The 26,253-nt window shown below is 42.5% G+C and overlaps 2 protein-coding genes and 1 long non-coding RNA gene across 5 annotated transcripts in view; 1 reads left to right on the forward strand and 2 right to left on the reverse strand.

The window, feature by feature from the left end:
* Positions 1–173: 173 nt before the first annotated feature.
* Positions 174–5,940, reverse strand: ADPRM (ADP-ribose/CDP-alcohol diphosphatase, manganese dependent). Of its 2 annotated transcripts, XM_081185056.1 has the most exons (5): positions 5,603–5,733; positions 5,321–5,562; positions 4,196–4,835; positions 2,615–2,731; positions 174–824 (listed from the first exon to the last, which is right to left on the reverse strand). In XM_081185056.1, the coding sequence occupies exons 3-5, from the start codon at positions 4,818–4,820 to the stop codon at positions 514–516; spliced, it is 1,053 nt and encodes a 350-aa protein (XP_081041182.1). In that variant the 5' UTR covers positions 4,821–4,835; positions 5,321–5,562; positions 5,603–5,733; the 3' UTR covers positions 174–513. The 2 variants fall into 2 exon arrangements, with proteins under 2 accessions (XP_081041182.1, XP_081041183.1); XM_081185057.1 differs by lacking the exons at positions 5,321–5,562; positions 5,603–5,733 and adding an exon at positions 5,804–5,940.
* On the forward strand, positions 5,826–18,860 carry SCO1 (synthesis of cytochrome C oxidase 1; the record flags this gene model as incomplete). 2 transcript variants are annotated; one of them, XM_081185058.1, is made up of 7 exons in its annotated part: positions 5,826–5,960; positions 6,348–6,545; positions 7,921–8,011; positions 9,071–9,268; positions 12,437–12,529; positions 12,681–12,796; positions 18,024–18,860. In XM_081185058.1, the coding sequence occupies 7 exons, from the start codon at positions 5,826–5,828 to the stop codon at positions 18,153–18,155; spliced, it is 963 nt and encodes a 320-aa protein (XP_081041184.1). In that variant the 3' UTR covers positions 18,156–18,860. The 2 variants fall into 2 exon arrangements, with proteins under 2 accessions (XP_081041184.1, XP_081041185.1); XM_081185059.1 differs by lacking the exon at positions 6,348–6,545.
* The window catches only part of LOC308582171, a 72,160-nt gene continuing 56,490 nt past the window's right edge, over positions 10,584–26,253 (reverse strand). Inside the window, exon 13 of the long non-coding RNA XR_014005529.1 lies at positions 10,584–11,170. This is a non-coding gene — a long non-coding RNA (uncharacterized lncRNA). The remainder of the gene's footprint in view (positions 11,171–26,253) is intronic.

The following is a 26,253-nucleotide window of genomic DNA, read 5'->3' on the forward strand; positions in this document are numbered from 1 at the left end:
AAAGAGAGAGCATAATAACCCATCAATTTCTTTGCTAGAAGCTACTAGCAAAGTGAAATGCAAATACTATGATCTGTAATATTATGAGTCTTGCTTTTGGTCCAGCCTTCAAAGAGGGTATGATAATCAGAGTTGAATAAATATGCAATTATTCACATTTTAAACAAAAGATGCCCAGCCACTAATTTTTATTTTACGTTTGCAAATTTAAATGTATGCATTTCTAATTATAGAAATATTTATAAATTTTCAACTAAAAAAAATACATGGTATATTAAAAAAATTACACACCAACATTCTAAAATCAGAAATATATATATATATAGAACAAAGGCCCAACACTGAATCAAATGTAATTGATTACATTTCCACACCTCACTAAGCAGTGCAGACATTTAGTTTGCTTGACACTTCAAGTTGAACATGCCAATCCGTGAGCTGAAATGAGCTTCAGGCAAATAGTTACTCCAGCATAGTGCACAATGCATTAAATAGTAATCAGACCTAATACAATCATCTGTGAAAAGTCTGATAACCTTTGTAATGCATCACTCGATCTAGAATCCTTCCTCTTCCTTCTAATACCATCCTGTCATGATAGACTTGTATAGTTCCAAAAGCATGGCTTTCTGGAGGAGTTTCTATAATCCCATCAAGAGTAACATGGTGAACTCCATAAGAGTCTAAACAGTATCCACCAAAATGAAGGTGGCCTGCAAGAAAGCACACCACAGAGTGATGCGAGTGGATGACAGAAAGGGCATCTTTATAATTCCAAGCCAGGGCGACATCGCTTGTAGAATTGGGGTGGATGGGTATGTGCCCTGCAGCGGAGAAAGAGAGGCAGTCAAAACAGATGAAATTTCACAGTTGTTAACACGGCTCTCCAAATGCTAAAGCTGCTGAGTTCTGCAGAATCTGGCAGCTTCTGCTGAAAATGGCTATATAGTATTCTCTGCAATGTTCACAATTAGACAGGCACCTGAAGTCATTTTTAAGCAAAATTGTTACGAACAGATGTTATGAGCTGAAGGTCCTTGATTCACATGATAGACCAATCATGATGAGATCATTGAGTAGCAGGTAGAAAATTACAATTTCTTATGTTTGAGCACCAATCTAATATGGAAGTAATAAAACCGAGATACTTTATAATTAACCTGTGCCCCCCCAACGTGTTACTGGACTAAAAAGACCATTGGATGTGCTGTCTTTGGCAGATAGGGAATTGTGGTCCAACACCTTCTGGAAGTTCACAAGGTTAACTAGCCCTTCTTTACGGGGAAGTTGTAAAGGTACTAAAATAATACATGTGACACATTATGAATACTTAGGAAAGCGTTACTTGCACAAACTGAAACTGAATAAATTTAACTATAATAAATGTATCTAAAATAAAGCAATATATATGTGTGTGTTCCTCACTTTGATGCACACACAAAGAGTACATTATACTTTGAATAATACTTATACTGTATCTCACCATTTAGACATCCTTGTAGAGATGTGGAACTGGGAGAAACAGGAGTAACTAGTCCACATTTTCCAACTATCCTGTATTTCTTTTTTGAGAAAACAGCTCAAACGTACTTCAGGGCTTAAAAGAATAAAATGGAAGCCAAACTGGAGGCCTGATTCTCTCTGTCATGGGTTTGCAAGGTGACATGAGCCTTGTTTTTCTTTTTCTTTTTCGGAAGATTTATATTCAGGTGTTCAACTGAGTGATTCTAAAAGCAGCTTAAAGCAAATTGTGAAACCCACACACAACCTAGCAGTGCTTGGTCCTCTGGTCAATTAGATGGGGCCACAATGCACTTCTCTTCAATCCCAGGGCAACTATCAGTTGGAACGGAGTATTCTCTCTGGCACAAAGAGAGAAGCAAACTCCCCACAGCTGCTGCTTCCCTAGGGGATAGAGCCAGTCTGGTGTATCCCTTCCTGTGATGTTCTTCCTGGTGTGCAACCTCCCACTGGCCCTTAATCTTCTGGTTGGCAGAGTATACTTTATGAAGAATGAAGTATTCTGATCAAAACCCACTACCCTAACTTTTAGCATGTGTCAGCTAAAGCAGTGGAATGAGATGAAGGAAAACCTCAATCTTTTGCCTCTAGTTCTAATGACCGAGCAACCCTCTTCTAAGCCGCTTTTTTCTAAGAAGTGTTCTACTGCTTGTGTTCCAGGAACTTGAAAGGAACCTGATTTCCCTGTACTGTTTACCAACAGCCAGCACCATTCCTTTCATAACCTCTGATTTACACCCTCTCCTTAAGGGACGATGATTTGCAAGATCATAAATTGGACCTGACTGTGTACCAAGTTCAATTTGTTTTGCAGAGCACCGTGTGGCTAAGCACACACGATCCATTTTTAATTTGCATGCTGTAGCTATTCCTGTAGACCTCAACCTATCCTGAAAATGGATCTAGCCCACATAATGGCAGAATCAGACCACTGTGACATGAACAGAGTTCGCTCCAAAGGCCAATTTTGGGGTGTGACTCAGGCTTGAAAAATGGCTTGTCGGAATTGTAAAAAGCAGAATTTCATGAGATATACTGTGATATTCTATTACAGTTGCTGTGCCTTAAAAAGTGAAAAACGAAAAAGTCTTACCCATAATTACAACTCTTTCTTGATTTTTGTCAGCATATGTAAGGACTTCATCAAGCCAATCCAGCTGTTCTTGACTGAATCCTCCATTGAACTGCACAAACTGACGTTCAACAAGACCTGTACAAAAAGAAAACCTAATAAAAAACCTCACCAAATAAGCCATTTATATTTTAGGTTACAAATGTGCATTTTAGAAAAATATGCATTTTCTCCCTATGGGGACTTTTAAGTTAACCTCATTCTTAAGAATAAACTAGCATTCAATGCAAACTTTATAGATCAGTAAAAATACTTTCTTTAAAGATAAACATAATAGATATTCCTGTTCTTTAGCATGAAAAAAATGACCCCACATGTAGTTGTTTCTACAAATTTTGCATCTCTATGAAAGGGTATGTGGCTGTGCTAACGTATTGCCAAGTCTTGATTTAAAGCTTTCCCACACATTCTAGGAAAGAAGAGATCCTATTTGTCCACAACATGTCTCCATGGTGACTTTTATGCATGGGGAATGGCCATGGGGAACCTTTGCAGCTCATAGTCAAGTACCAACCATGCATTTTCAGATATTCATCTCCGTTCCAGATATTACTACTGCTTACTGTAGTGACTTGCAGTGTACAAATTGCAAGTTATTTTTCCAGTAATGTTTAAGAAAGTCCTAACTATCACAAGGAAATCATAGCTCAACAGGCCAAAATATGAATGAGCCTCAAGGATGCCTACACACAGCACTCCACTCTTCCCTTTGCACAAGTGAGTGAACCAGCCAGGAAGTATTCAATTAAACCAGTTTGATGTTAGGTGTACACTAGAAAACTCTGGTTAATGGTTTCAAACCAAGCCATTGCATAAAGCCATGATTAAAGTTGGGTTCTTAACCTGGCTTTCCCCCAAGCTGTTAACCAAGCTTTCATGGTTAAGACAAAGAAGGGAAGCGATAGTTAAGTGAAGACTTTGTGGCTTGCTTTCCAGTTTGCATAAAGGAAATAACAATGCAGCTGTATGCAGAGCCACGAGGCTCATATTGTGGCTTAGGAAGCTATAATTGTTTGTACTCAGCCTATTGCTCCCAACCAGGAAACAACCAACATTCTGTAAATCCCTTTAAATCATACATCCTCAATCGTGTAGTCAAAGCATTTGATTCCCCATTTCTGCAAATTAGAATGTTACCATCTCCTGCTTCCTCCAAAGTATGCTATATATATGTAAACATTTGTACATATTTGCATACATTCAAAATGTCATATTGAACATACCTGGCCTACATTCAGTCATTAAACAGTTACTCTGAGATAAGTTCTCTATCCTTTCAGAGGATTACATAAATGTCATTAATGTGCAGCCCTGCCCACTGCCTAGCCTAATCTGGTAGAACTTTTTGTGTAGAAAAACTGCCACTCAAAACTGAATGTTCTTCTGTTGTAGTCCCCTTCCACACACTTTTTAAGTCAGAGAAATACATGCAGATGTGTTCATTTTTCTGAGTGGCAGGTCCCTCAGTGTAGCACAAGGCCAGGTGCTACCTCAATGTGAATCTGGAAACATACAAAAGCCCTGCTCAGCACAATACAGTACCTGATGGACTATTCAGATTCTCATTTTGATTTTTTTCTCGCAGTAGTTTTAGAGAATCTTGATATTTTTTGGTAGATGTGTCCCTCCCCAGAATACTTATATCATAAGCATCAAGGATGACAAATCGAAATTTAGACATCGGGCAAAATTGATATGCATAATAGAATTCTGAAGCATCGTCTCCAGTGGAACTCTGGTCTCTATAAGAATTGCTAAGAAAAGTCTGTTCTTGTAAGTACTTGGTGTTCAGTGCAGAATCTACTAGATAGTCTCTGCTGAAGTTGTAAAATTCATGGTTGCCCCATATATGATGGACTGGGGCCTTGAGCTTCTTAAATTCTTCCAAGACTCTTCCCAGTGCTGTCTCTGACATCTTAAGTTCAGCATTGCAGCCATCAATGATGTCCCCAAATTGTAATACGAACTGAACATCTGTTCTATTCCAGTCTTCGATTGCACTCTGGAGGTGACATAGGCTATGCTTATAATATCGCCTGTTCAGTCCGCAGAAATCATAGCCATCTTCTCGATCAGCATACTGAATATCTGCTATGACTCCAAAGGAGAAGAGTGCCTCAGAAGTTGTGGCTCCTTGTGTACAGCTACAATTATTATCGTCATCCATAACTGCCCATATGTCCTGCCAAAATGTAGCACAAAGAAAGAAAGAAAAGGATTTTGTTCAAATACTAAACTGGTGGTGAGGGGGGAGTGTGGGTGCCTATGAATGTGTTACTCAAATATAGCTTTTAGGCAGCATTAGCTGTCTTTTGGAGAAGCTAGTCTTCTATAAAGCTGACGGAATACAATGTAGCCATCCTGTGCATATGTACAGTACTTGGATTAGGAGCAAGTTCTACTGAACTGCTGAGTACACATGCAGAGGAATGGGCTGCACCAGATTTAGGGATGTCAGTGATTTGAACCACTTACACTAAGAATTGAAGCCTATAGGATTTGGCAAGTTACCTGCCGGCTTATAAATCTGCAGAAAACAACAACCACAACCCACACATCTGTCTGCCTAGCCCTATAAACTCACTAGAGGAGGGAGGGGAAGTGTCTGGAGAACCCCCCCCCCAACATCGTGACTATGGAAACGAGACACATACCCACACCACTCACCTCCCTTTAAAGAAGCAGACCGGGGAAACCAAGTCCTCTTCTGAGGCAAAGCAGTGAAAGAAAATTAATCTACTCTCTGAGCGTCATTTCATTTCCTGATGCATTTGCCCCTCCTCCTTGCTTGCTGCCTTCCCTCCGCCATAGAGAAATGGAAATATTTTTTACAAGATGTCCTTTTAAGGTAGGCTGTGAGTGGAACCAAGGAGGCAATTCTAGCGTCACAATCAAACTGTCTATACTTCCTGGTTATTTTTCAACGAAACTTCCTGGTTATTTTTCAACGAAACTTCCTGGTTATTTTTCAATACTCCCTCCCCCTCCGTCTCAGTCACCCGAGGGTCGGAAGCAACTGAGAAATGGGAAGTTTGGGCGAAGCTGTGATCGGGTCGCAGAGAGTTTGTGCTGTATTTTAAATGGGTTTTTTAAAAACACTTAAAAACAACAACTTGTTCTTGCAGATGCCAATGCAAGTCTTATCCTCACATTGCGGCTGGGAAGGGCTGAGATGGTGGCTCAGGACGGCTGTGCATCGCAGCCCCGACTAAGAAGCAGATCAGGCTCTTCAAAAACGACTGGCCGACTGGCTCGAGGGCTGGCGGAAGATACGAAAGGAAACCATTCTGCCCCCTGCGTAACTGAGGTGACATAACTGCACGACTCCCGCGACCCAAAACCCTCCTTCCTCCCGGTTTCAATGAAAGCCAACCGCCACTTCCGGCGTGCTCCCGTCACTTCCTGTTCCGAAAAGCGTTTCTCCCGGACACTTCCGTCGAGCTAACTTTCAGAGAGACGAAATTTAGAGCTGAATGCATCACTGTCCCTATGAGCACTTCCGGGTCTACTTCCTCCCCCCCCCACACTCTTACAATCCCGAGCTAAACACACGTAGTGATGCCAAGGGATAAGGCGAGCGTGCTCTTTGTCCATGGATAATTTTTTTGAAAGGGGGACGGCGAATTCAGTTGCTGGCGAATGCCAGGTTTTCCCCGGAAATCCAATTTTTGTCACTACTCTTGATCTTTCCTAGTTCTATGGGCTGCCGGAGCGTGGCTGGACGGGGCGGGCGGGAAAGAGGATGGCGGCGGCGGCGACCCGGCTTCGTCCTCTGGCGGTTTGGGGTCTCCGAGCCCCTCAGCCGCGCTGGCCTTCCCTTCGCTGTCGTGCTCAGCCCTTGGCTACAGGGCCGCCGGGGGATAAGCCGCGGGAAGGGCCCAGCAAGCCTGGGGTGAGCCAGTCCCGCTCCAGGGGGAGCCGCTGCTCCTGGGCGCATCCAGGGAAGAGCACGGGCGCCTTCTTCCGGGGGAGCTGGGGGCAGGGCGGGGAGGAGGCGTACGTGGAGCCCTTGAGGGAGACAGATGATTTTCGGTCTGCTTGACGGTGCCGCTTCTCTTGTCCGGCCGCTGCAGGGCTGCGAAGTGACGCCCAGATGCACCCCCTTTTGCATTTCCGCTTAAGTAGTGCAGGTGGAGCTACTTCTCGCCCCCCCCCCCCGCATGGAGGAGAAGCGAGAGCTCCTGCATCTCTTTTCCAAATCTTAAGTTGCTGCTTTTAGCTGCGCTGGGTTCAAGCGGTTGTCTGCCTGAGCCGGTTGCTATATAGGCAGTGGTTCTCAACCTCTTTTTTCATGCCTAGGCATCTCTAAAATCCTGATGCCCTCCCCCGTGACATATAATTCTTATTTTTCAAAAAGTGAACTCCTGTTCACGTGGAGGAAGCCTAAAAGGTTGCCCCTGACCTTTAGGTCCAGTCACGGACGACTCTGGGGTTGCAGCGCTCATCTCGCTTTATTGGCCGAGGGAGCCGGCGTACAGCTTCCGGGTCATGTGGCCAGCATGACTAAGCCACTTCTGGCGAACAAGAGCAGTGCACAGAAACGCCGTTTACCTTCCCGCCGGAGCAGTACCTATTTATCTACTTGCACTTTGATGTGCTTTCGAACTGCTAGGTTGGCAGGAGCAGGGACCGAGCAACAGGAGCTCACCCCGTCATGGAGATTCAAACCACCAGCCTTCTGATCGGCAAGTTCTGATAGGCTCTGTGGTTTAACCCACAGCACCACCCGTGTCCCAAAAGGTTATTGTTGATGTTGTTTAGTCATTTAGTCGTGTCCGACTTTGTGACCCCATGGACCAGAGCACGCCAGGCACTCCTGTTTTCCACTGCCTCCCCTTAAAAATCAAATCCCCCCCCCCCCGTGGGGCGTGTGCCCCACGTTGGGAACCACAGCTATACAGTAAGCCTGCAATTTACGCTATGTTCTGGGGATCACGCCTAAAGCTGAAATCACTTATAGTCAAATGGTTCAGTGGTGGGTGGAATTGCCAAAGTTTCCCCCATCCCAGACACCCATCCCCTTTTTATTATATATTTATTTAGCCAAGCATGTAAAACGGAATGTGCAAAAGTTAATTGTGTGTAAGTTGCATGCTTACTGTACCGTATTTCGATTAGGGAAATGTTGAGGAGATGGAAGGTGCAAGAATACCGAGCTTTTGCTTACCGAAACAAGGTAGTGACTTGGAAGTTGAATGAGGAAGTTGGCTTGGTGAGCAAGTCTTTTATTTACATGTGCACTTCTTTTTCCTCCTCTTTCCCAGTAGCCTGTAACTTGGAAGACTCTGGCAATTACTTGTGCTGTTGGAGGAAGCCTGCTAGCAGCAATGAAGTTCTTCAAGAAAAAGAAAGAAGAAAGTATGTAAAACTTAATCGTGTCTATTGTAGAGTCATTTTTCACCCTGCTGCACAGATGCAAAGGCTTTGCGTTCTTTCTTGGCTGTGTGAATATTTTGCGGATGTAGCTCACTGAGTGCCTATCCTCACTGCCCTTACCTGTGCTTAAGGTCTAAACTATTACGTGAGAAAAGGTTTTTGATCCTAAGAGATTATCGCTTCTCCTAGCTTTTACCCAGCAACTTTCTTACCCCTCTCTTGTTAAGATGAATCCCTTAATGCTGTAGTTGATGCATAGGTAGGAGAACTACTACCATGAAAATATATGGTAAAAGATAAAAAAGCAGTGGGTCCCAAATGCATCGTGGGTGTGAAAATATTGATACCTGCAGTAGATGTTTTCCGATAACTGTTTTCAGAGTCACTAGAATTGCTTAAAGAAGCACCTGAGTATTATGAAGTTTAGCTAGTGAACTTTTTAGTTGATATTTGCTTCTGACAAGGCAAAAAGTACTTCTAAGACAAAAGGGAGGGAGCGTGTCCCAAAGCATGTTCCAAATCCCTTGGGTGAAGAGGCAACTAGAGAAGAGAAAAATGATTTTGAAATGATTGAAGGCTTTGCAGGTAGATTCTGAGAGAGGCTGAAAACTCCCAGTCTTACTGACTCTTTCAGATGTTGATTACAGTTAGATTTCTTCTTGTCATTTTGAAACTTGCAATCAAGTACCTGACATTGCTTGCATTTATTTTGTAACACTTATTTCCCCTTGCCGCTTTTGGCTTTTTTCTTGTCATTTAACACACACACACACACTCCACTTCAAGATGCTGGACTTTACCGATACAAATCTATAGTTAATGGAGCACCCTCATCTACAGTGAGCATGGTGATATCAAGAGTATTGGGTGGGAGTGGGGAACTCAAGCCAGATTCTAGTACTAAAGAGCGATACAAATTTAGCTGTCATAAAGGAAGTGTGGGATGGGGGAAGAATATAGTTGCAGCTTTGCTGGCAGTGCTATAGAATCTCTTAAGCTGGAGTGGTAGGCAGGTAACCTTCCACTGTGGTTTGATTTCAGAGGCAGAGAAGGAGCGGAAAAGGGCTCTTGGAAAGCCATTGCTGGGAGGCCATTTCTCACTCGTCGATCACCATGGACAGCCCAAATCGGATCGTGACTTTCTGGGCCAGTGGGTGTTAATCTACTTTGGTTTTACACATTGCCCTGACATTTGCCCAGAAGAACTGGAAAAAATGGTTCTTGTCATCGATGAAATTGGTAAGCAAGCCATACTGAAGCCCAAACTCTCCCTGAAATAACTCTTCATAGAGAAGAATCTCATTCTCTTCTCTAGGTTAATAATGTTTTTAGCCTATGTTGCTCAGGCAGTGGCAGATTTATATAGGTCTGCAATGTTTGCACAGAATTACCCCCTCTCCCCCTAGTTATTAATATACATTGTTAATTGAGAAGATGCCTCTGAAATGTGACTACCAACAATAAATTGCTATTGTTGAAATCATATATTTTAGTCGCTTGCATTGCTTCCGCTCTTCATTTCTCCTACTGCTTATTTAAAGTCAGTGGTAAGTAGGTCCATTACAGCATGGGTGGCCAGCACAATGCCTGCGAAGACCTTCATTGGTGGCCCTGAACAGGTGACATAGGTGGAGCTTTGTTCTCATAGAGCTTAGTCTGAAATAGACAGCGGGGAAAATAGGAGGGTAGGAGGGGAATGCAAGTATAGGGATGAAGTAATGTGATCAGAAGCTGTTACGTGTACTGAAAAGTTGGCTGCAGAAAAAATGGCTTTTGAAGAACAGGAAAGAGTTGGCACCACGCCCAAGTTCTGGGAGGGGGTTCCACTTGCAGGGGGCAGTAAGGAAGAGAGGGCCAGTCACTTAAGGAAGCAGGAAATCTTTAATTAGCTGTAAGTGATAAAAGTTGGAGGAGCAGGGATCATGTAAGACAGATAATTACCAGCAGTTGTGTGGGTAAAGGGACCCCTGACCGTTAAGTCCAGTCGCGGACAACTCTGGAGTTGTGGCGCTCATCTCGCTTTATTGGCCGAGGGAGCCGGCGTACAGCTTCCAAGTCATTTGGCCAGCATGACAAAGCCGCTTCTGGCAAACCAGAGCAGTGCACGGAAACGCCGTTTACCTTCCCACCGGAGCAATACCTATTTATCTACTTGCACTTTGACGTGCTTTCGAACTGCTAGGTTGGCAGGAGCAGGGACCGAGCAACGGGAGCTCACCCCGTCGCGGGGATTCAAACCGCCGACCTTCTGATCAGCAAGCGCTAGGCTCTGTGGTTTAACCCACAGCGCCACCCGAGTCCCACTAGTTGTGTAGGTGAAGCCTGTAAATAACTTAAGTAAATAAAGTAGATAGGTAGCCGTGTTGGTCTGCCATAGTCAAAATAAAAAAATTCCTTCCAGTAGCACCTTAAAGACCAACTAAGTTAGTTCTTGGTATGAGCTTTCGTGTGCATGCACATTTTCTGAAGAAGTGTGCATGCACACGAAAGCTCATACCAAGAACTAACTTAGTTGGTCTTTAAGGTGCTACTGGAAGGAATTTTTTTATTAAGTAAATAAAGTAAAGTAAGTAAAGATGGCTTTACGCTGGTAATGGAAGGGGGATAAGAAGTAATAAAATATTTTGTGTAAATTGGTAGAATATGAAGTCACGTACTGTATGGAATGGAGCTCTGCCTTTTTGAGACCTGAAACTACCTGCCTTTAGTAAAAGGGAACTGCTGCCCCCTAGTGGCAGTATTTTCATTTCACTGTGTGTGGATAGCATCTCCTTGTGGCATATGAAAATTCGATTCATCTGCTGCAGAAATGGAATTTCATATTCATTTCTGGAGTTCTTGTCAAAGTGTATGGGCTAGCATTCTCTAGTGCACCTGCTAGAATGTTTCTTTACTAATAGAATATACAGATTACAAATAGCTAACGTGGAGCTTCTTGGATGCAACATATTTCTTTTGAAAGGAACTAGATTTATGGGTAATAGCTAAACTTCTTCAGGTAGAGCTACTTTTCCTACACAATATTCTTGAAATGACAATATTCCTATTTAAATCACTTACACTTATTTCCCGGTCTTTTCCTGTTATTATGCAGTGAATCCATCTCCCTAGCTGCCATCTTGTGCCCTGGGACCTGCCCTGCTGGAGGGCAGGTAATAAATTTCATAATAATTAAAATGTACATTTTTAATTTTCCATTTTACCCATTAAAATTTCTGCAGAAAATAACCAGTGTTTAAACAGACTGTGAATAGATACAGACTGTAAATATTATATGCATAGGTTGTTTTTAATATATATAAGAATCTGAGTGCGCAAATATATATTCCTGTGCATTAGGCCTTCAAGCTGTGGCCTGTATAGGGGTCCCTGAACAATGGTTTTCAGTCTTTTCAGGACCCTCATTTAACTTCAGCCTGAAAAACAGGGCCTGTTTTTAATTTCACCTTCTATTGATTTTTCATTGATTACACATATATATACCTCAATGTAATAAGCTCTCCATTTCCCCCTCTATTTTATGGGTTTTAAAAGACCGATAAAATCCAGATAATCTCTCTGTGCCCATCCTTCTCCATACCTACTTCAAAAGAATATTGCGGTGCCATGGATGTACCAGGTCATCTCTTGACCTATTGAGCCAAATCTCACCTGTTGCACACCACTGATAAGAGGGGAAGCTTATGAAGTATCCATCAAATGTTGGCCATGAGCCTGAATAGCTTCCTCTCTGGTACAGGCAACAGGTTCATCATTTAGAAACATAAGAAGGGGCTGCTGGGTCAGGCCAATGGTCCATCGAAGTCCAGCATCCTGTTCTCACAGTGGCAGCTATAGTTGCAACTGTATTAAAACAGCTAGAGCATGTGCTGCAACTGATAGGAGGACCCCAATATTTAATAAAGCATCCACATTACATTGTATTTTCTCCAAAAAAAGGCATCCCAAAAAAGCACCGTCTTAAAGATGGACTGTAATAAAATTGGCACATTCTATGGTATTTTATAGGGATGTGGGTGGCGCTGTGGGTTAAACCACAGAGCCTAGAACTTGCCGATCAGAAGGTCGGTGGTTCGAATCCCCGTGACGGGGTGAGCTCCCGTTGCTTGGTCCCTGCTCCTGCCAACCTAGCAGTTCGAAAGCATGTCAAAACGCAAGTAGATAAATAGGTACCACTATGGCGGGAAGGTAAATGGCATTTCCGTGTGCTGCTCTGGTTCTCCAGAAGCGGCTTAGTCATGCTGGCCACATGACCCGGAAGCTGTACGCCGGCTCCCTTGGCCAATAAAGCGAGATGAGCGCCGCAACCCCAGAGTCAGTCATGACTGGACCTAATGGTCAGGGGTCCCTTTACCTTTACCTTGAGTCAGTTAGTGGGATATTAACTATCATGCTTTATGGCGACAGATGAGATCAAGTCTCTCCCAAACATCACTCCGCTCTTCATCACGATTGATCCAGAGAGAGACACGAAAGAAGCTATCGCCACATACGTTAAAGGTAATGTTAACCTCCATATCTGGTATTGTACTGACTCCCTATACACCCAGCTTTGTAGAGCTGAATAGCTTTTCCAACAGTGGAAGAGGGTAATAATTTGGGCCCTCATCTTTAATGTCAGCTGATCTAACTAGCTCCATTTCTGTTCAAGAGTTTTCACCCAAGCTGATCGGATTGACGGGTACAAAAGAACAGATCGACGAGGTGGCTCGAGCCTATCGTGTCTATTACAGCTCTGGCCCAAAAGATGAAGATAATGATTACATAGTGAGTAACGTTTTTGCATATGTTACAGATTTATAACGCTAGTTGGCTCCACAGAAAAGGTTTTGAACTTTCCAAACGGACAAGGCGGGTTTAGGGGGAGTTTCTCAATTAAATCTCTTCTAAAGGAGAGAATCGGAGGAAACCTACAAGAGGATGGGGAAATGGAGGGGTGGAAGTGGTGTGGGAATTTTATAGGGTTTTGGGGTGTGTCTGAAAAATATCTGGAGTTGGAGCAGCTGGCTTGTAGTTGAGTAATATTTCTGAATAAGGTGAGAGGAGCAAAGTTGTAAAAGCTAATAGGCAATTGTGAGCAAGCGTTACTGGAGGAGAGAATACATAGTCTGTTCATAATGAGAAGGCTTTCCATGTGAGACCGCAGTGTTTCTTCATTTGCCTTTTTCTGTCTGCTACAAGAGCTCAGAGGTATCCTTTTTCATATGCAAGGAGGCAGTTACTGAAAGGTGCCCATGTTTAAATTGATCTGAAAAACAGCCTGGCAGTTAGATGTAGGCCTCAATAGGAGTCTTGGAGGTTGGTGTTGCTGTGTAAAGGTGCAGGATCCAAGCTTGCCTTTTCTTATTAGCTAGTCCTGATTGAGCCATCATGTGGTCTGAAAAGTCCAGGTATGCCCTCTTTTATCACAAGCCAGCTTCCCTTCCCAGAATACTTAATGTGAATTCTGTGTGGGGTGTTATTTGTCATGCAAATTATTAAAACACAATTTTGCCACTAGAGGGAGCTAGACAGCAAATGACACATGCCTTACCTATGTCCTGTTCAGCTAATCTGCCTATGTTGTTTCAGGCAGCATTTTTAATTGACCTAGCTCTTAATGCCTGTTCTTTAGAATCTAGTTATTCCAAAGTGCCAAGAGTAGAAATCTGCCCAAAGACTTGCTCCGACCATAACGCTCTGAAAATGGAAATGAGATTTACTACTGCCGATTCCTTCAGATGGAAAATGAATGACAACCTGCTAAGAGATCAAGAGATTGTAAAGAAGGCCCAAAAAGCTTTAAAGGACTACTTTGAAATTAACTTGAACACCTCGGTGGAAAAAAGAATAATCTGGGACGCAAGTAAAGCTGTTATGAGAGGGTTTCTGATACAACAGAATACGATTAAGAAAAAATTCTGGAATGGGAAAAAGGATAAGATACTAGAGAAGATAAGAGAAGGAGAGAAAAAACTAAGATTGAATCCAAAATCAAAAGAGACTCTAAGAGAAATCAAATTCCACCAATCACAATATACGAAATTGATCAACCAAGAAGTGGAATGGAAAATCAAACAAATGAAACAAAGATCTTTTGAATCTGCGAATAAATGTGGGAAACTGCTAGCCTGGCAGTTGAAAAAGAGACAAAAATTAAATTATGTTACCAATCTAGAAGTTGAAGGGAAAAATATTCAGAAACCGGGAGAAATTAGAAAGTGCTTCCAGAAATATTTTAAAAAACTTTTTACACAAGGGTCCGAGGAAGTAATTGAGATAGAACAATTCTTGAAAGACAATGGCCTACCAGAATTATCCCAAGAGAAGAGATCAATCTTGAATTGTAAAATAACACAACAGGAAATTGAGGATGCCATTCAGAATATGCAGCTAGGCAAATCTCCAGGCCCTGATGGACTTACCTCCAAGTACTATAAGACGTTAAAAGACTATTTGATACAACCATTAATGGAGGTTTGCAACTAGATTATGGAGGGAGGAAGGGCACCAGATACGTGGAAAGAAGCATTCATCACACTGATACCTAAAGTGGAAACTGAAAAGACTCAACTCAAGAATTACCGTCCCATCTCACTCCTAAACGTGGATTACAAAATATTTGCAGACATTTTGGCAAATAGATTTAAGAAGGTTTTAAATGAAGTAATTCATAAGGACCAAGCAGGCTTTCTCCCAGGTAGACATTTGTTTGATAACACTAGGAATATTATTGATATTCTGGAACTTTTACAAACAAATATTAACACTAAAGCAGTGTTAATTTTTATTGATGCGGAGAAAGCCTTTGACAATATTTCTTGGAAATTTATGAAGAAAAACTTGGAAGGGATGGGAGTGGGAAGGGGGTTTGAGAACGGAATAGAAGCAATCTATTCCGAACAAAAAGCTAAGTTGATAGTGAACAATGTGGTGACAGAGGAACTCCAGATTGAAAAAGGAACACGCCAGGGGTGCCCCCTGTCCCCTTTATTGTTTATTTCAGTCCTGGAGGTTTTGCTGAACATGATAAGGAAGGATCGGCAGGTACAAGGAATACGGGTCGGAGTGAAACAATATAAACTGAAAGCATTTGCAGATGACTTGGTTTTAACATTAGAGGAGCCAGAATCTAGTACAAAAAAAGTACTGGAACTGATACAGAAATATGGTCGGGTGGCGGGTTTCAAGTTGAACAAACAAAAAACTAAGGTGTTAGGGAAAAATTTGACAGCTACTGAAACAGAAGGGTTTCAGAAGGAAACAGAACTAAACATTGTTAAAAAAGTGAAATACCTGGGGGTTAATCTCTCTTCCAAGAACCTGAATTTATTTAAAGATAATTACGAGAAATGTTGGTTAGAAGTTAAAAAAGATTTAGAAATTTGGTCAAGACTGAAGTTATCCTTGTTAGGCCGAATTGCAGCTATAAAAATGAACGTTTTGCCAAAGATGTTGTTTTTGTTCCAGGCCTTGCAGATTGTGGACAGAGTGGAATGTTTTGGAAAGTGGCAGAAGGATATCTCTAAATTTGTCTGGCAGGGCAAAAAGCCCCGAATAAAGTTTAAAATACTAACTGATGCAAAGGAGAGAGGGGGATTTGCCCTGCCGGACTTAAGGTTATATTACGAAGCTGCAGCCTTCTGCTGGATGAAAGATTGGATTTTGTTGGAAAACACTGATGTCCTGGATCTGGAAGGCTTTAATAACTCGTTAGGTTGGCATGCGTATTTGTGGTATGACAAGGCAAAAACATATGGAATGTTTAAAAACCATATTGTCAGAAAAGCAATATTTATGGTCTGGAAAAAATACAAAGACTTATTAGAAAGCAAAACTCCGAGGTGGGTATCACCAATTGAGGCCAAAGCTCGGAAAAAACCCAACATGGAGGCCTACTGGCCGAAATATTGGGAAATAATAGAAAATATTGGAGGTAAATGGAGGCTGCAGAGCTTTGAAAAATTACAAAGTATGGTGCAAGGTTGGCTACATTATGCCCAAATTAATGAGGTTTTTAAGCTAGACAAAAAAATAGGATTCCAGGTGGAAAAATCGAAACTTGAGACAGAGCTGTTAGAACCAAAGACCAAGTTATTATCGAGAATGTACAACTTGCTGCTTAAATGGAACACTCAGGATGAGACAGTTAAATCAGCTATGATAAAATGGGCTCAGGACATTGGATATAACATCATGTCAGAAGACTGGGAGAGGTTATGGACCACCGGTATGAAGTTTACTGCATGTAATGCTTTGAAAGAAAACATTATGAAAATGGTATACAGGTGGTACATGACCCCGGTCAAGCTGGCTAAGATATACCATTTGTCCGATAACAAGTGTTGGAAGTGTAAGGAAGCTGAGGGGACATTCTTACACCTTTGGTGGACCTGCCCAAGATTGAAGGCCTACTGGGAAATGATCTACAATGAGTTAAAAAAGGTGTTTAAATACACCTTCCCTAAGAAACCAGAGGCCTTCCTTCTGGGCATTGTCGGCCAGAAGGTGTTAAAGAAGGACAGAACCTTTTTTATGTATGCTACAACAGCAGCAAGAATTCTTATTGCTAAGCATTGGAAGACTCAAGATTTGCCCACACTGGAGGACTGGCAGACGCAATTGATGAACTACATGGAATTAGCCGAGATGACTGCAAGGATCCGAGACCTGGGAGAAGAAGCGATGGAGGAGGATTGGAAAAAATTTAAGGACTATTTGCAAAAGTATTATAAATTATATGAATCTTAAGATGTCGCATGATTCGGAATGTCAGCCCCAGCAATATAAGCAGACTATTTATGAAAGTTGAATTATCTATGGAAGAATCAAAGTTTAAATGGGTAAAAAAGAAACATTGTAAGATTTTTAAAACAATTGGAATATAAGAGATTTAAACTTGAATAGTAATTGAAAATACAAAAAACACACGAAACAAGGTTATAACTTGCTGATAACTTTATTGTCAAGAATGCATTATGGGGAGACGTGGGGAAGTTCGATAGAAATTTGAAATAAGTTGATGAAATGGTCTGGTTTTATTGTTCTTGTTTCTTCTTTTTTCTTTTCTTTTTTTATTTGCCTTTTCGTGTTCTTTTTTTTTGTTTACTTCTTGTTATTGTTATATCTGTAATGTGGAAAAAGACGCAATAAAAATTTATTATAAAAAAAAAAACAAAGTGCCAGCTTTGTGTTGGTCCCACTTCCCAAAAGTCAGTCCTGTTGACAAAATGAGATAGTGGCACAACATGAATGTTTACCTATGATCAGTATTGACTAAGAGTAATATCTGAATTGGCCTCTGCCCTGTCCCGCCAGAGAATATTTCAATATTGCTCTTGTTCTTCGGTAATCTGAATGAGTAAATTCAAATAGAGTGGTGTGTCTGCCCTGTCTTCTTGAATTTCCATCACATGATGAGCAAGGACTGTCTCTGTGATGTCAGAAAGAGCCATGGGGTCTTTGCATTTTCCTGCTTCCAAGAGGGATTCCAATAGGAGACCATTGAGTTGCATTGGGAGGGATCATTCTCTCCACCCCCCTCAGAGAAGAGGTTTATTCTTCGCCGGAATAGAGAAGAACCTTGCATGTCATGTGTTACAGGGAAGTTATGGAGGATCTTGAATGCAGAAGGCCAGTTCTGTTTTTAAAATCCTTAGTCTGCCATTAGATCTTAGTGGAAGTTTGGATTCCATGGAAGAGCCTTGCTTTTTTAGAACACACATACACAAGGTTCTCAAAAAGCAAACTCCTATGAGGCTTCTTTCATCTGCAGGATGTGGCTGCTTTCACAGCCCTCTTTTATCACTTGCTCTCTTTTAGTTCTATTGTCAAGTAAAGAGCCACTGTTTGAGGCACTTCTAGGCTGTCTAACAAGCTCTTGGTTTTATGAAGAAATTCAGAGCTAGCGTGGCAGTTTGATGATTCTTGTGGGTTACCGCTGACCAGAACTTGCCCTGCTAACCTAACCCTCCTTTCCACTCTATCCCCAATTTGTCTTGTGTGTTTTCTGCAGGTGGATCACACCATCATAATGTACCTTCTCGGACCAGATGGAGGCTTTGTTGATTATTTTGGGCAAAACAAGAAGAATTCTGAGATTGCTGCTGCAATTGCTGGACACATGAGACAATATAAACAGAGCTAGGAGGTGGAAGGTTTTGCACTAGAAAGCAAGGAAGCTGCATATCAGGCAGGCTGGTCCCATGACACTAAAATGCAGCCAGTAACGTGCCAGGGAGATCTGATTAGTTGGGTGAAGTGTTGCGGGAGTAATCTGTCTTGGCAATTTCCTTAAGCACTTGAATTCTCAGCTAAGGCTATACCTACGGGCTAAGACTCAAATGGATTAAATAAGGAGCTGGACATCATACAGCAAAAGTACTTGACCAAATATTTTTCTCTGAACGTGCCTTGCTTCTTAAAGGCCTTTAGGGATGACGCAGAGGAGGTCCCAGTGAGAGGGTCACCACTGCTCAAATCCATTCACAGGATCATTCACATCTTTCCCCGCTCTTGTGTGCATTTGTGCTGTGCTGATGCACGTACAGTGGGCTGCTAAATTGAACTGTGCTCAAGGTATCAGTCTTGAGGAGGCTTGCTTGGTATCTCTGTGTCTTTTGACTCAGTCCCACGGCTCCAACATCGCTTCCAAAACTTTCCTGACAGGCGTAGGAGCTGGGTTTTTTGCCTTTTTGAAATGATTATGGTAAGGGTGGTAGCTATATTGATCATGGATTATTGACCAGGTAAAATGGCATTTAATGCACAGATAATGAAATAAAGTGGAAGAAACCTAGAGCCTGTGTTCTTTGAAATCTCACATCAATTAAAGTGAATTTCTCTCTCCGAAGTATGTACCACCTGTTTCCTTCGCATGTTTTTCCTACTCCTTAAAATTGAATGAACTGAAACAAAACTGGCAGCTATAGGACACATGGATGAATATGGCTGTATATCATGCACATTTAAATCTGTCAACAGTAGAAGGGACATATCCCCCCTGCCCCATGCAGCACTTTTCAGGTGGCACACTAAAATAAACGAGCCTTTACCCTGACTTTGGAGTGGTAGAATTCCTTTCTTCTTCTTTTTTGTAGCCAGCTTCCTAGTTAATGAATTCTGTACCTTATATTCATAGGGAGGAAATGTTCAAGTAATTAGAATAGATAAATTTCTCTGAGTAAATAGGTTGTATCTTATGATACAGAATAGTGGCAGGCTGCTGAGCATCTTGCTCTCTCCCCGCCCCGCCCCCTTCAAGTCTGCTTATGGATTTCTGTTTTGCGTATGCTGTGCGTCAAAGAGTTCTTGGGGAATGTGCCTGGGCCAATTCCCCCCTCTGGAGAAAGTACTGTAATGTAAGAAGATTCTCATATATCTGAAATATCTTCTCTGCATCTGAGATGCTGCATAGATTAAAGGAGACATTGCCTTTTTTCCAAGTGTCCACCAAGAATTTCCTTGGGTCAGTTTGCATGAAGTGCTTTTGTGACTTTGGCAGAATATAACCTTCATTCTCAGCTGTTCTAGGCAGAGGCAGCTCTTTCTCCTACTTTACACACACTGTGTGTGTGTGTGTGTGAGAGAGAGAGAGAGAGAGAGAGAGGGAGAGGGAGAGGGAGAGGGAGAGGGAGAGGGAGAGGGAGAGGGAGAGAATTGCCAGAAAAGTAGGTAACTTAAGTTTTGCTTTTTATTTACTGCATGCGCACACACATCAGTCTAGTTTGAAGGTACATTGCCAACGCTGCAGAGTGCAAATATCAACATCATCTGATGTTTTAAAGAGATTAAATTTGCTGTTGGCTGTTGGAAAATAGCTTGATGTGCCTGATCTGCCCTGTGAATCCCAGATTTGCATTCCGTTTTAAAACACAGCGCACAAAATGGGAAGGATGTAGAAGCATAGAGCAACATGCTGGGCAGAAAGTGTGGTGGCTAAGGAGAGATCGCTCAGCTTGTGGGGTGGGAAGGAGAATGGCTATTAATTCTCAGCTGAGCTAATGGAGGAGAGGGCTATCAAGGCAAAAGCCATGGTGGCTAAGCTCTACCTCCATGGTCAAAAGCAGTAGCGCTTCTGGATACCAATGGCTGGAAACCACAGCAGTCGGGAGAGTGTGTTCCTGTGCTTGAGTTATGCTTGCTCATTTCCCACAGGAATCTCATTGGCTTCTTTGAGAACAGGATGCTCGCCTAGGTGGGCCATTAGCCTGATCTAGCAGGCTCCTCAGGGACGCAGGTGGCGCAGTGGGTTAAGCCACAGAGCCTAGGACTTGCCGATCAGAAGGTTGACTGTTCGAATCCCCGTGAAAGGGTGAGCTCCCATTGCTCAGTCCCTGCTCCTGCCAACCTAGCAGTTCGAAAGCACGTCAAAGTGCAAGTAGATAAGTAGGTACCACTCCAGCGGGAAGGTAAACGGTGTTTCCGTGTGCTGCTCTGGTTCACCAGAAGCGGCTTAGTCATGCTGGCCATATGACCCGGAAGCTGTATGCCGGCTCCCTCGGCCAATAAAGCGAGATGAGCGCCGCAACCCCAGAGTCGGCCGCGACTGGACCTAACGGTCAGGGTTCCCTTTACCTTTTAGCAGGCTCCTCACGTTCTTACAGCATGCCCTATTTTCTTCCACTCTGCTCAAGATAGTGAGGCTTGGAAATGCCTTATTCAGGGGGTCCATTTCAGCATATTTCAACTTGCAAACTGAGTGGGGGGGGGGTGCGTCTTTGTATCTTGACAAGGAACTAGGGGCAGAGGGAGTTTCCTGTTTTGTACAGGAAAAGAAGTGCTAAGTATCTGACTCTTCTCTCAAAACCAGCTTTAGGAGGTGTTGAGGCTGTGGAGCATTTAGAAAGAGATGTGACAAAGTAATCCATCCTGGGGCCAAGATCAAGATTTCCAAAGCGCCGGGCAAGACTATTAGGTATTCTGTTTGCTGGGTGGTTTGAAGCTTTATCTTCAGCTACTGGAACAGGAAAGGAAACCAGATCTCTGCTACAGGAAAGGAGAATGTGATAGTTCAACAAGTTGCAAGAATGGCATTGTTGACATATTGCCTGGCTTACATGCACACCACCCTACAAAGTCCAGATTTGGCAATTCCCCTTACTGAAGTAGTGGGTGGTATTCAGCTAGGGTTTTGTCAGACTAAACCCACTGAAACTAATGACCCTAACAGTCCTAGAATCATAGAGTTGGAATAGACCACAAGGGCCATCGAGTCCAACCCCCTGCCAAGCAGGAAACACCATCAGAGCACTCCTGACATATGGTTGTCAAGCCTCTGCTTAAAGACCTCCAAAGTAGGAGACTCCACCACTCTCCTTGGCAGCAAATTCCACTGTCGAACAGCTCTTCCAGTCAGGAAGTTTTTCCTAATGTTTAGGTGGAATCTTCTTTCTTGTAGTTTGGATCCATTGCTCCGTGTCCGCTTCTCTGGAGCAGCAGAAAACAACCTTTCTCCCTCCTCTATGTGACATCCTTTTATATATTTGAACATGGCTATCATATCACCCCTTAACCTCCTCTTCTCCAGGCTAAACATGCCCAGCTCCCTTAGCCGTTCCTCATAAGGCATCGTTTCCAGGCCTTTGACCATTTTGGTTGCCCTCCTCTGGACACGTTCCAGTTTGTCAGTGTCCTTCTTGAACTGTGGTGCCCAGAACTGGACACAGTACTCCAGGTGAGGTCTGACCAGAGCAGAATACAGTGGCACTATTACTTCCCTTGATCTAGATGCTATGCTCCTATTGATGCAGCCCAGAATTGCATTGGCTTTTTTAGCTGCCGCCTCACACTGTTGGCTCATGTCAAGTTTGTGGTCAACCAAGACTCCTAGATGCTTTTCACATGTACTGCTCTCAAGCCAGGTGTCACCCATCTTGTATTTGTGCCTCTCATTTTTTTTTGCCCAAGTGCAATACTTTACATTTCTCCCTGTTAAAGTTCATCTTGTTTGTTTTGGCCCAGTTCTCTAATCTGTCAAGGTCGTTTTGAAGTGTGATCCTGTCCGCTGGGGTGTTAGCCACCCCTCCCAGTTTGGTGTCATCTGCAAATTTGATCAGGATGCCCTTGAGTCCATCATCCAAGTCGTTGATAAAGAAGACAGAACCCTGTGGCACCCCACTAGTCACTCTTCTCCAGGATGAAGAGGAACCATTGATGAGCACCCTTTGGGTTCGGTCAGTCAGCCAGTTACAAATCCACTGAGTGGTAGCATAGTCAAGACCGCATTTTACCAGCTTCTTTACAAGAATATCATGGGGCACCTTGTCGAATGCCTTGCTGAAATCAAGGTAGGCTACATCCACTGCGTTCCCTTCATCTACCAGGCTTGTAATTCTGTCAAAAAACGAGATCGGGTTAGTCTGACATGACTTATTTTTCAGAAATCCATGCTGACTATTAGTGATCACAGCATTCCTTTCTAGGTGCTCACAGACTGCTTAATGATCTGCTCCAGAATCTTCCCTGGTATTGATGTCAGACTGACTGGGCGGTAATTATTTGGGTCCTCTCTTTTCCCCTTTTTGAAAATAGGGACAACATTTGCCCTCCTCCAGTCTGCCGGGACTTCGCCTGTTCTCCAGGAATTCTCAAAGATGACTGCCAGTGGTTCTGAGATCACATCTGCCAGTTCTATTAATACTCTTGGATGCAGTTCATCTGGCCCCGGAGACTTGAATACATCTAAACTAGCCAAGTATTCTTGTACTATCTCCTTAGTTATTCTGGGCTGTTTCCTCTGCTGAATCATTTGCTCCAAATTCTTCAGGTCGGGCATTGTTTTCTTTATCGGAGAAGACTGAGGCAAAGAAGGCATTGAGGAGTTCAGCCCTTTCTGTGTCCCCTGTTTGCATTTCACCATCTTCTCCTCTGAGTGACCCCACTGTTTCTTTGTTCTTCCTTTTGCTACGAACATACCCATAAAAGCCTTTTTTGTTGCTTTTAACCTCTCTAGCAAGCCAGAGTTCATTCTGTGCTTTAGCTTTTCTGACTTTGTGTCTACATGTGCTGGCTATTTGTTTGAATTCCTCTTTGGTAGTTTCCCCCCTTTTCCATTTTTTGTACACATCCTTTTTTAATCTTAACTCAGTTAAAAGTTCTTTAGATAGCCACCCTGGCTTCTTTAGGCACCTTCCATGTTTCCGTCTCATTGGTATTGCCTGAAGTTGTGCTTTTACTATCTCCCTCTTAACAAACTCACAGCCATCATGAACTCCCTTTCCTTTTAGTATTACTGTCCATGGGATCTCACTCAGCACTTCCCTAAGTTTTATGAAGTCGGCTTTCTTAAAGTCAAGAAATTGAGTCCTTGTATGCTTGGCTGCTCCTTTCCGCTGTATAGTAAACTTCAGAAGAGCATGATCACTCGCGCCTAATGATCCTTCCACTTCTACCCCACTAACCAGGTCATCAACATTGGTTAGGACCAGATCTAAAATGGCTGTTCCTCTTGTTGCTTCTCCCACTTTCTGGACAATGAAGTTGTCTGCAAGGCCAGTGAGGAATCTGTTTGACCTTATGCTCTTGGCTGAGTTTGACATCCAACAAATATCCAGGTAATTGAAGTCCCCCATTACTACTATCTCCCTTCCTTTTGCATGTTTGGCCATCTGTTCCAGGAAGGCATCATCTATGTCCTCCGTTTGGCTTGGGGATCTATAGTAAACTCCCACAATGAGGTCTCTGTTATTCTTCTCTCCCTTAATTTTGACCCAAATGCTCTCACTTTGGCTTTGAGGTTCTAAATCTTGGATCTCTTCATAGGTATACACATCCCTGACATATAACGCCACTCCTCCTCCTTTCTTGTCTGGTCTGTTTCTCTGAAATAGATTGTATCCCTCCATTATTACATTCCAATCATGCTCATTAGTTTTGTTAGGTCTACTCTGGGTAACACTTAGTTGAATACCACCAAGTATCTACCAAAGTGTCCAGAGATGCACCTTTTATGAAGAATAGCTTTTTTTTATTTTGAAGGGGTGTGTGTTGGAATGGTGCTTGTTCTTCAGCTCAAACCAGCTCATTCCTGTTCTCTGCCCTTTAGAGTTTCACTTTTGTCAGCACTTTCTTGGCTCAGGCTATTGGGGATCGTCTTACAATAAGGGACAACTGCTGCATTCCAAGGGGGGGAAATGGATTCCTTCTGGCACTCCTTCCACTTTCCATAAAGTGCTACAAATAACTGGGGAGTCAAAGTCAGTAGGAAGGAGACAGATTCTTTCTCTGTTCTTTGTCTGTCAGCCTCAGTCATACCCCAAGTAATCAGAAGGGGCCACTCAAAGCCATTGAGAATTGTGGGAAAACCTGGAGCTATAATTGGTGGCGAGGTGGAGAAAATGTTGCACTGATACAGTACCTTAAGCTATTTCCATTAGAACTTCAGGGGTTTGTGGTTTCTGTTTCTGAAAAAACAAGTGCCACAAACTGTTAAGACAGACTGGTAGTAACACTCGATAAAGAAGGAAGAGGAACCCAAGCGTTTCCTTAGTATGATCACTGGATTGAATTCCTGGTCAAATACTTTGATGTTGAGATAAAAAGATGTTCCCTCTAGAGAATGTTAATACCCTTTTGGTATTAAGCCACTTTCCCATAATAAGTTGCTCTCAAATTCTTCAGCAGCTAATAATTCCCTGTATTAACGCTTGCATAGAACTAACCTGCTCTTGATACATTTCTCTGAGGTTGAAATACTTTTGTGGCTAATTCAAAAGGCTTCACCAGCAGGACTGCATATACTTAAAATATTAATAAACTTGGGTGCTCGGGTATTATGGCTATGTAGCCAAATGGATCCACTGAGAAAGCAGAGAAAGCAGGATACTTGGGGAAACTCAGTATTTGCAGAAGAAAGAAAAGTTTTTTAGCTGGCACCAACAAAATAACCCAATCAGAACAATCTGGGGGGGGGGGAGAGTGAGGCCACATGTTTGCAAGGGATAGATGAAAAACTGGGGCATGGCAAGTTCCAACAAGAGCATTCCACGCTGTGCCATTTTGTTGCAGGTTCAGCTTACCTGTTTTGAATGAGTTTGGGTTTCCAACCTAACTGTAGGGTATCTAATATAGTTCTCAGCAGTAGGAGGCTTGGTTTCTGAGACAACTGCTCTCTTGTGTTACAATCCTCCTTGCTTTCATTGGTTGACTCTTTTTTATATACTCTGATGAGTAATATTGCTGGAAGACAGATCTAATTCAGGGTCATAAACAGTTAATTTAAAGACACAGAACTGCACATAGAACTCTAGGACTGACTACAAGATGCAGGGTTTTTTAAAACACTGCCTACATTTTTCTATGCCGTTCCTGATATCCCTTGATATAGGTTTCATGGATGTGTGTATCCCTGCAACACTTTGCGCTAGTATTTTCAGGATAATATTAATGATTACAATATCTCTTTCTGCATTGGAACTTACTGTATAAATGGATGGCAATTATTTTGTCATATATATACACATACATACATACATACACACACACAGACACACAGACACACACACCTCTCATTTCACATTTGATATTATCTATAGAATTTACCTAGTTTTTTTATGGTGCTACAGCTCTCAAAGCAGCTTAAAAATCATTAAAATATAAAACACTATAACATTCTAAATGATTCTTAAAACTTATGACTGTACATAATTTGAAGCCAAAAGGTTTCTCTTGACCTTTTATAAAACAGTTTCTGTAACTTCTGTGTTCTGGAGCATCCATTCACAAGCCCAACCTCCCCAAGACAGGAGAGAGCATTGCTCCCAAATTCAGCACACAGTTGGGTGTAGAAGAGAATATTGAATTTCATTTCCCAGAAATAAATGAATTAAAAGAAGATGAGGGAGGCAGCTGCTAACCCGTACTAAATGAGGACCAGACATGAGATGGAACTGCTGGGAGACAGAAAATCCAGCCTTATTCAATAAGCACTAGAATGAATGTTGAGGACTGGCTTACTGGCAATGGACTGAGTTTCCACACTAGCAGGTTTGCACACAGTGTGAAGTATAATTTACCTCTAATAAATAAAGTAATGGAGGGAAGAGCTTGCAGTGTACAGATTCTTTTGCATATCGTTATACAGTGGTAGCTCGGGTTAAGTACTTAATTCGTTCTTGAGCTCTGTTCTTAACCTGAAACTGTTCTTAACCTGAAGCACCACTTCAGCTAATGGGGCCTCCTGCTGCCGCCACGCTGCTGGAGCACAATTTCTGTTCTCATCCTGAAGCAAAGTTTTTAACCCGAGG

Source organism: Podarcis bocagei (genome assembly GCF_964188305.1).
Source record: "Podarcis bocagei genome assembly, chromosome: 2".
Lineage (NCBI taxonomy): Eukaryota > Metazoa > Chordata > Lepidosauria > Squamata > Lacertidae > Podarcis > Podarcis bocagei.

Coding starts and splice junctions, on each gene's coding strand:
- ADPRM (XM_081185057.1), bottom strand. CDS start 4,820: ATGGATGACGATAATAATTGTAGCTGTACACAAGGAGCCACAACTTCT. Junction 2,732..4,195: donor GAATCTGAATAGTCCATCAG/GTACTGTATTGT, acceptor CTTTTTGTACAG/GTCTTGTTGAACGTCAGTTT. Junction 825..2,614: donor AGAAAGAGTTGTAATTATGG/GTAAGACTTTTT, acceptor TCTCCGCTGCAG/GGCACATACCCATCCACCCC.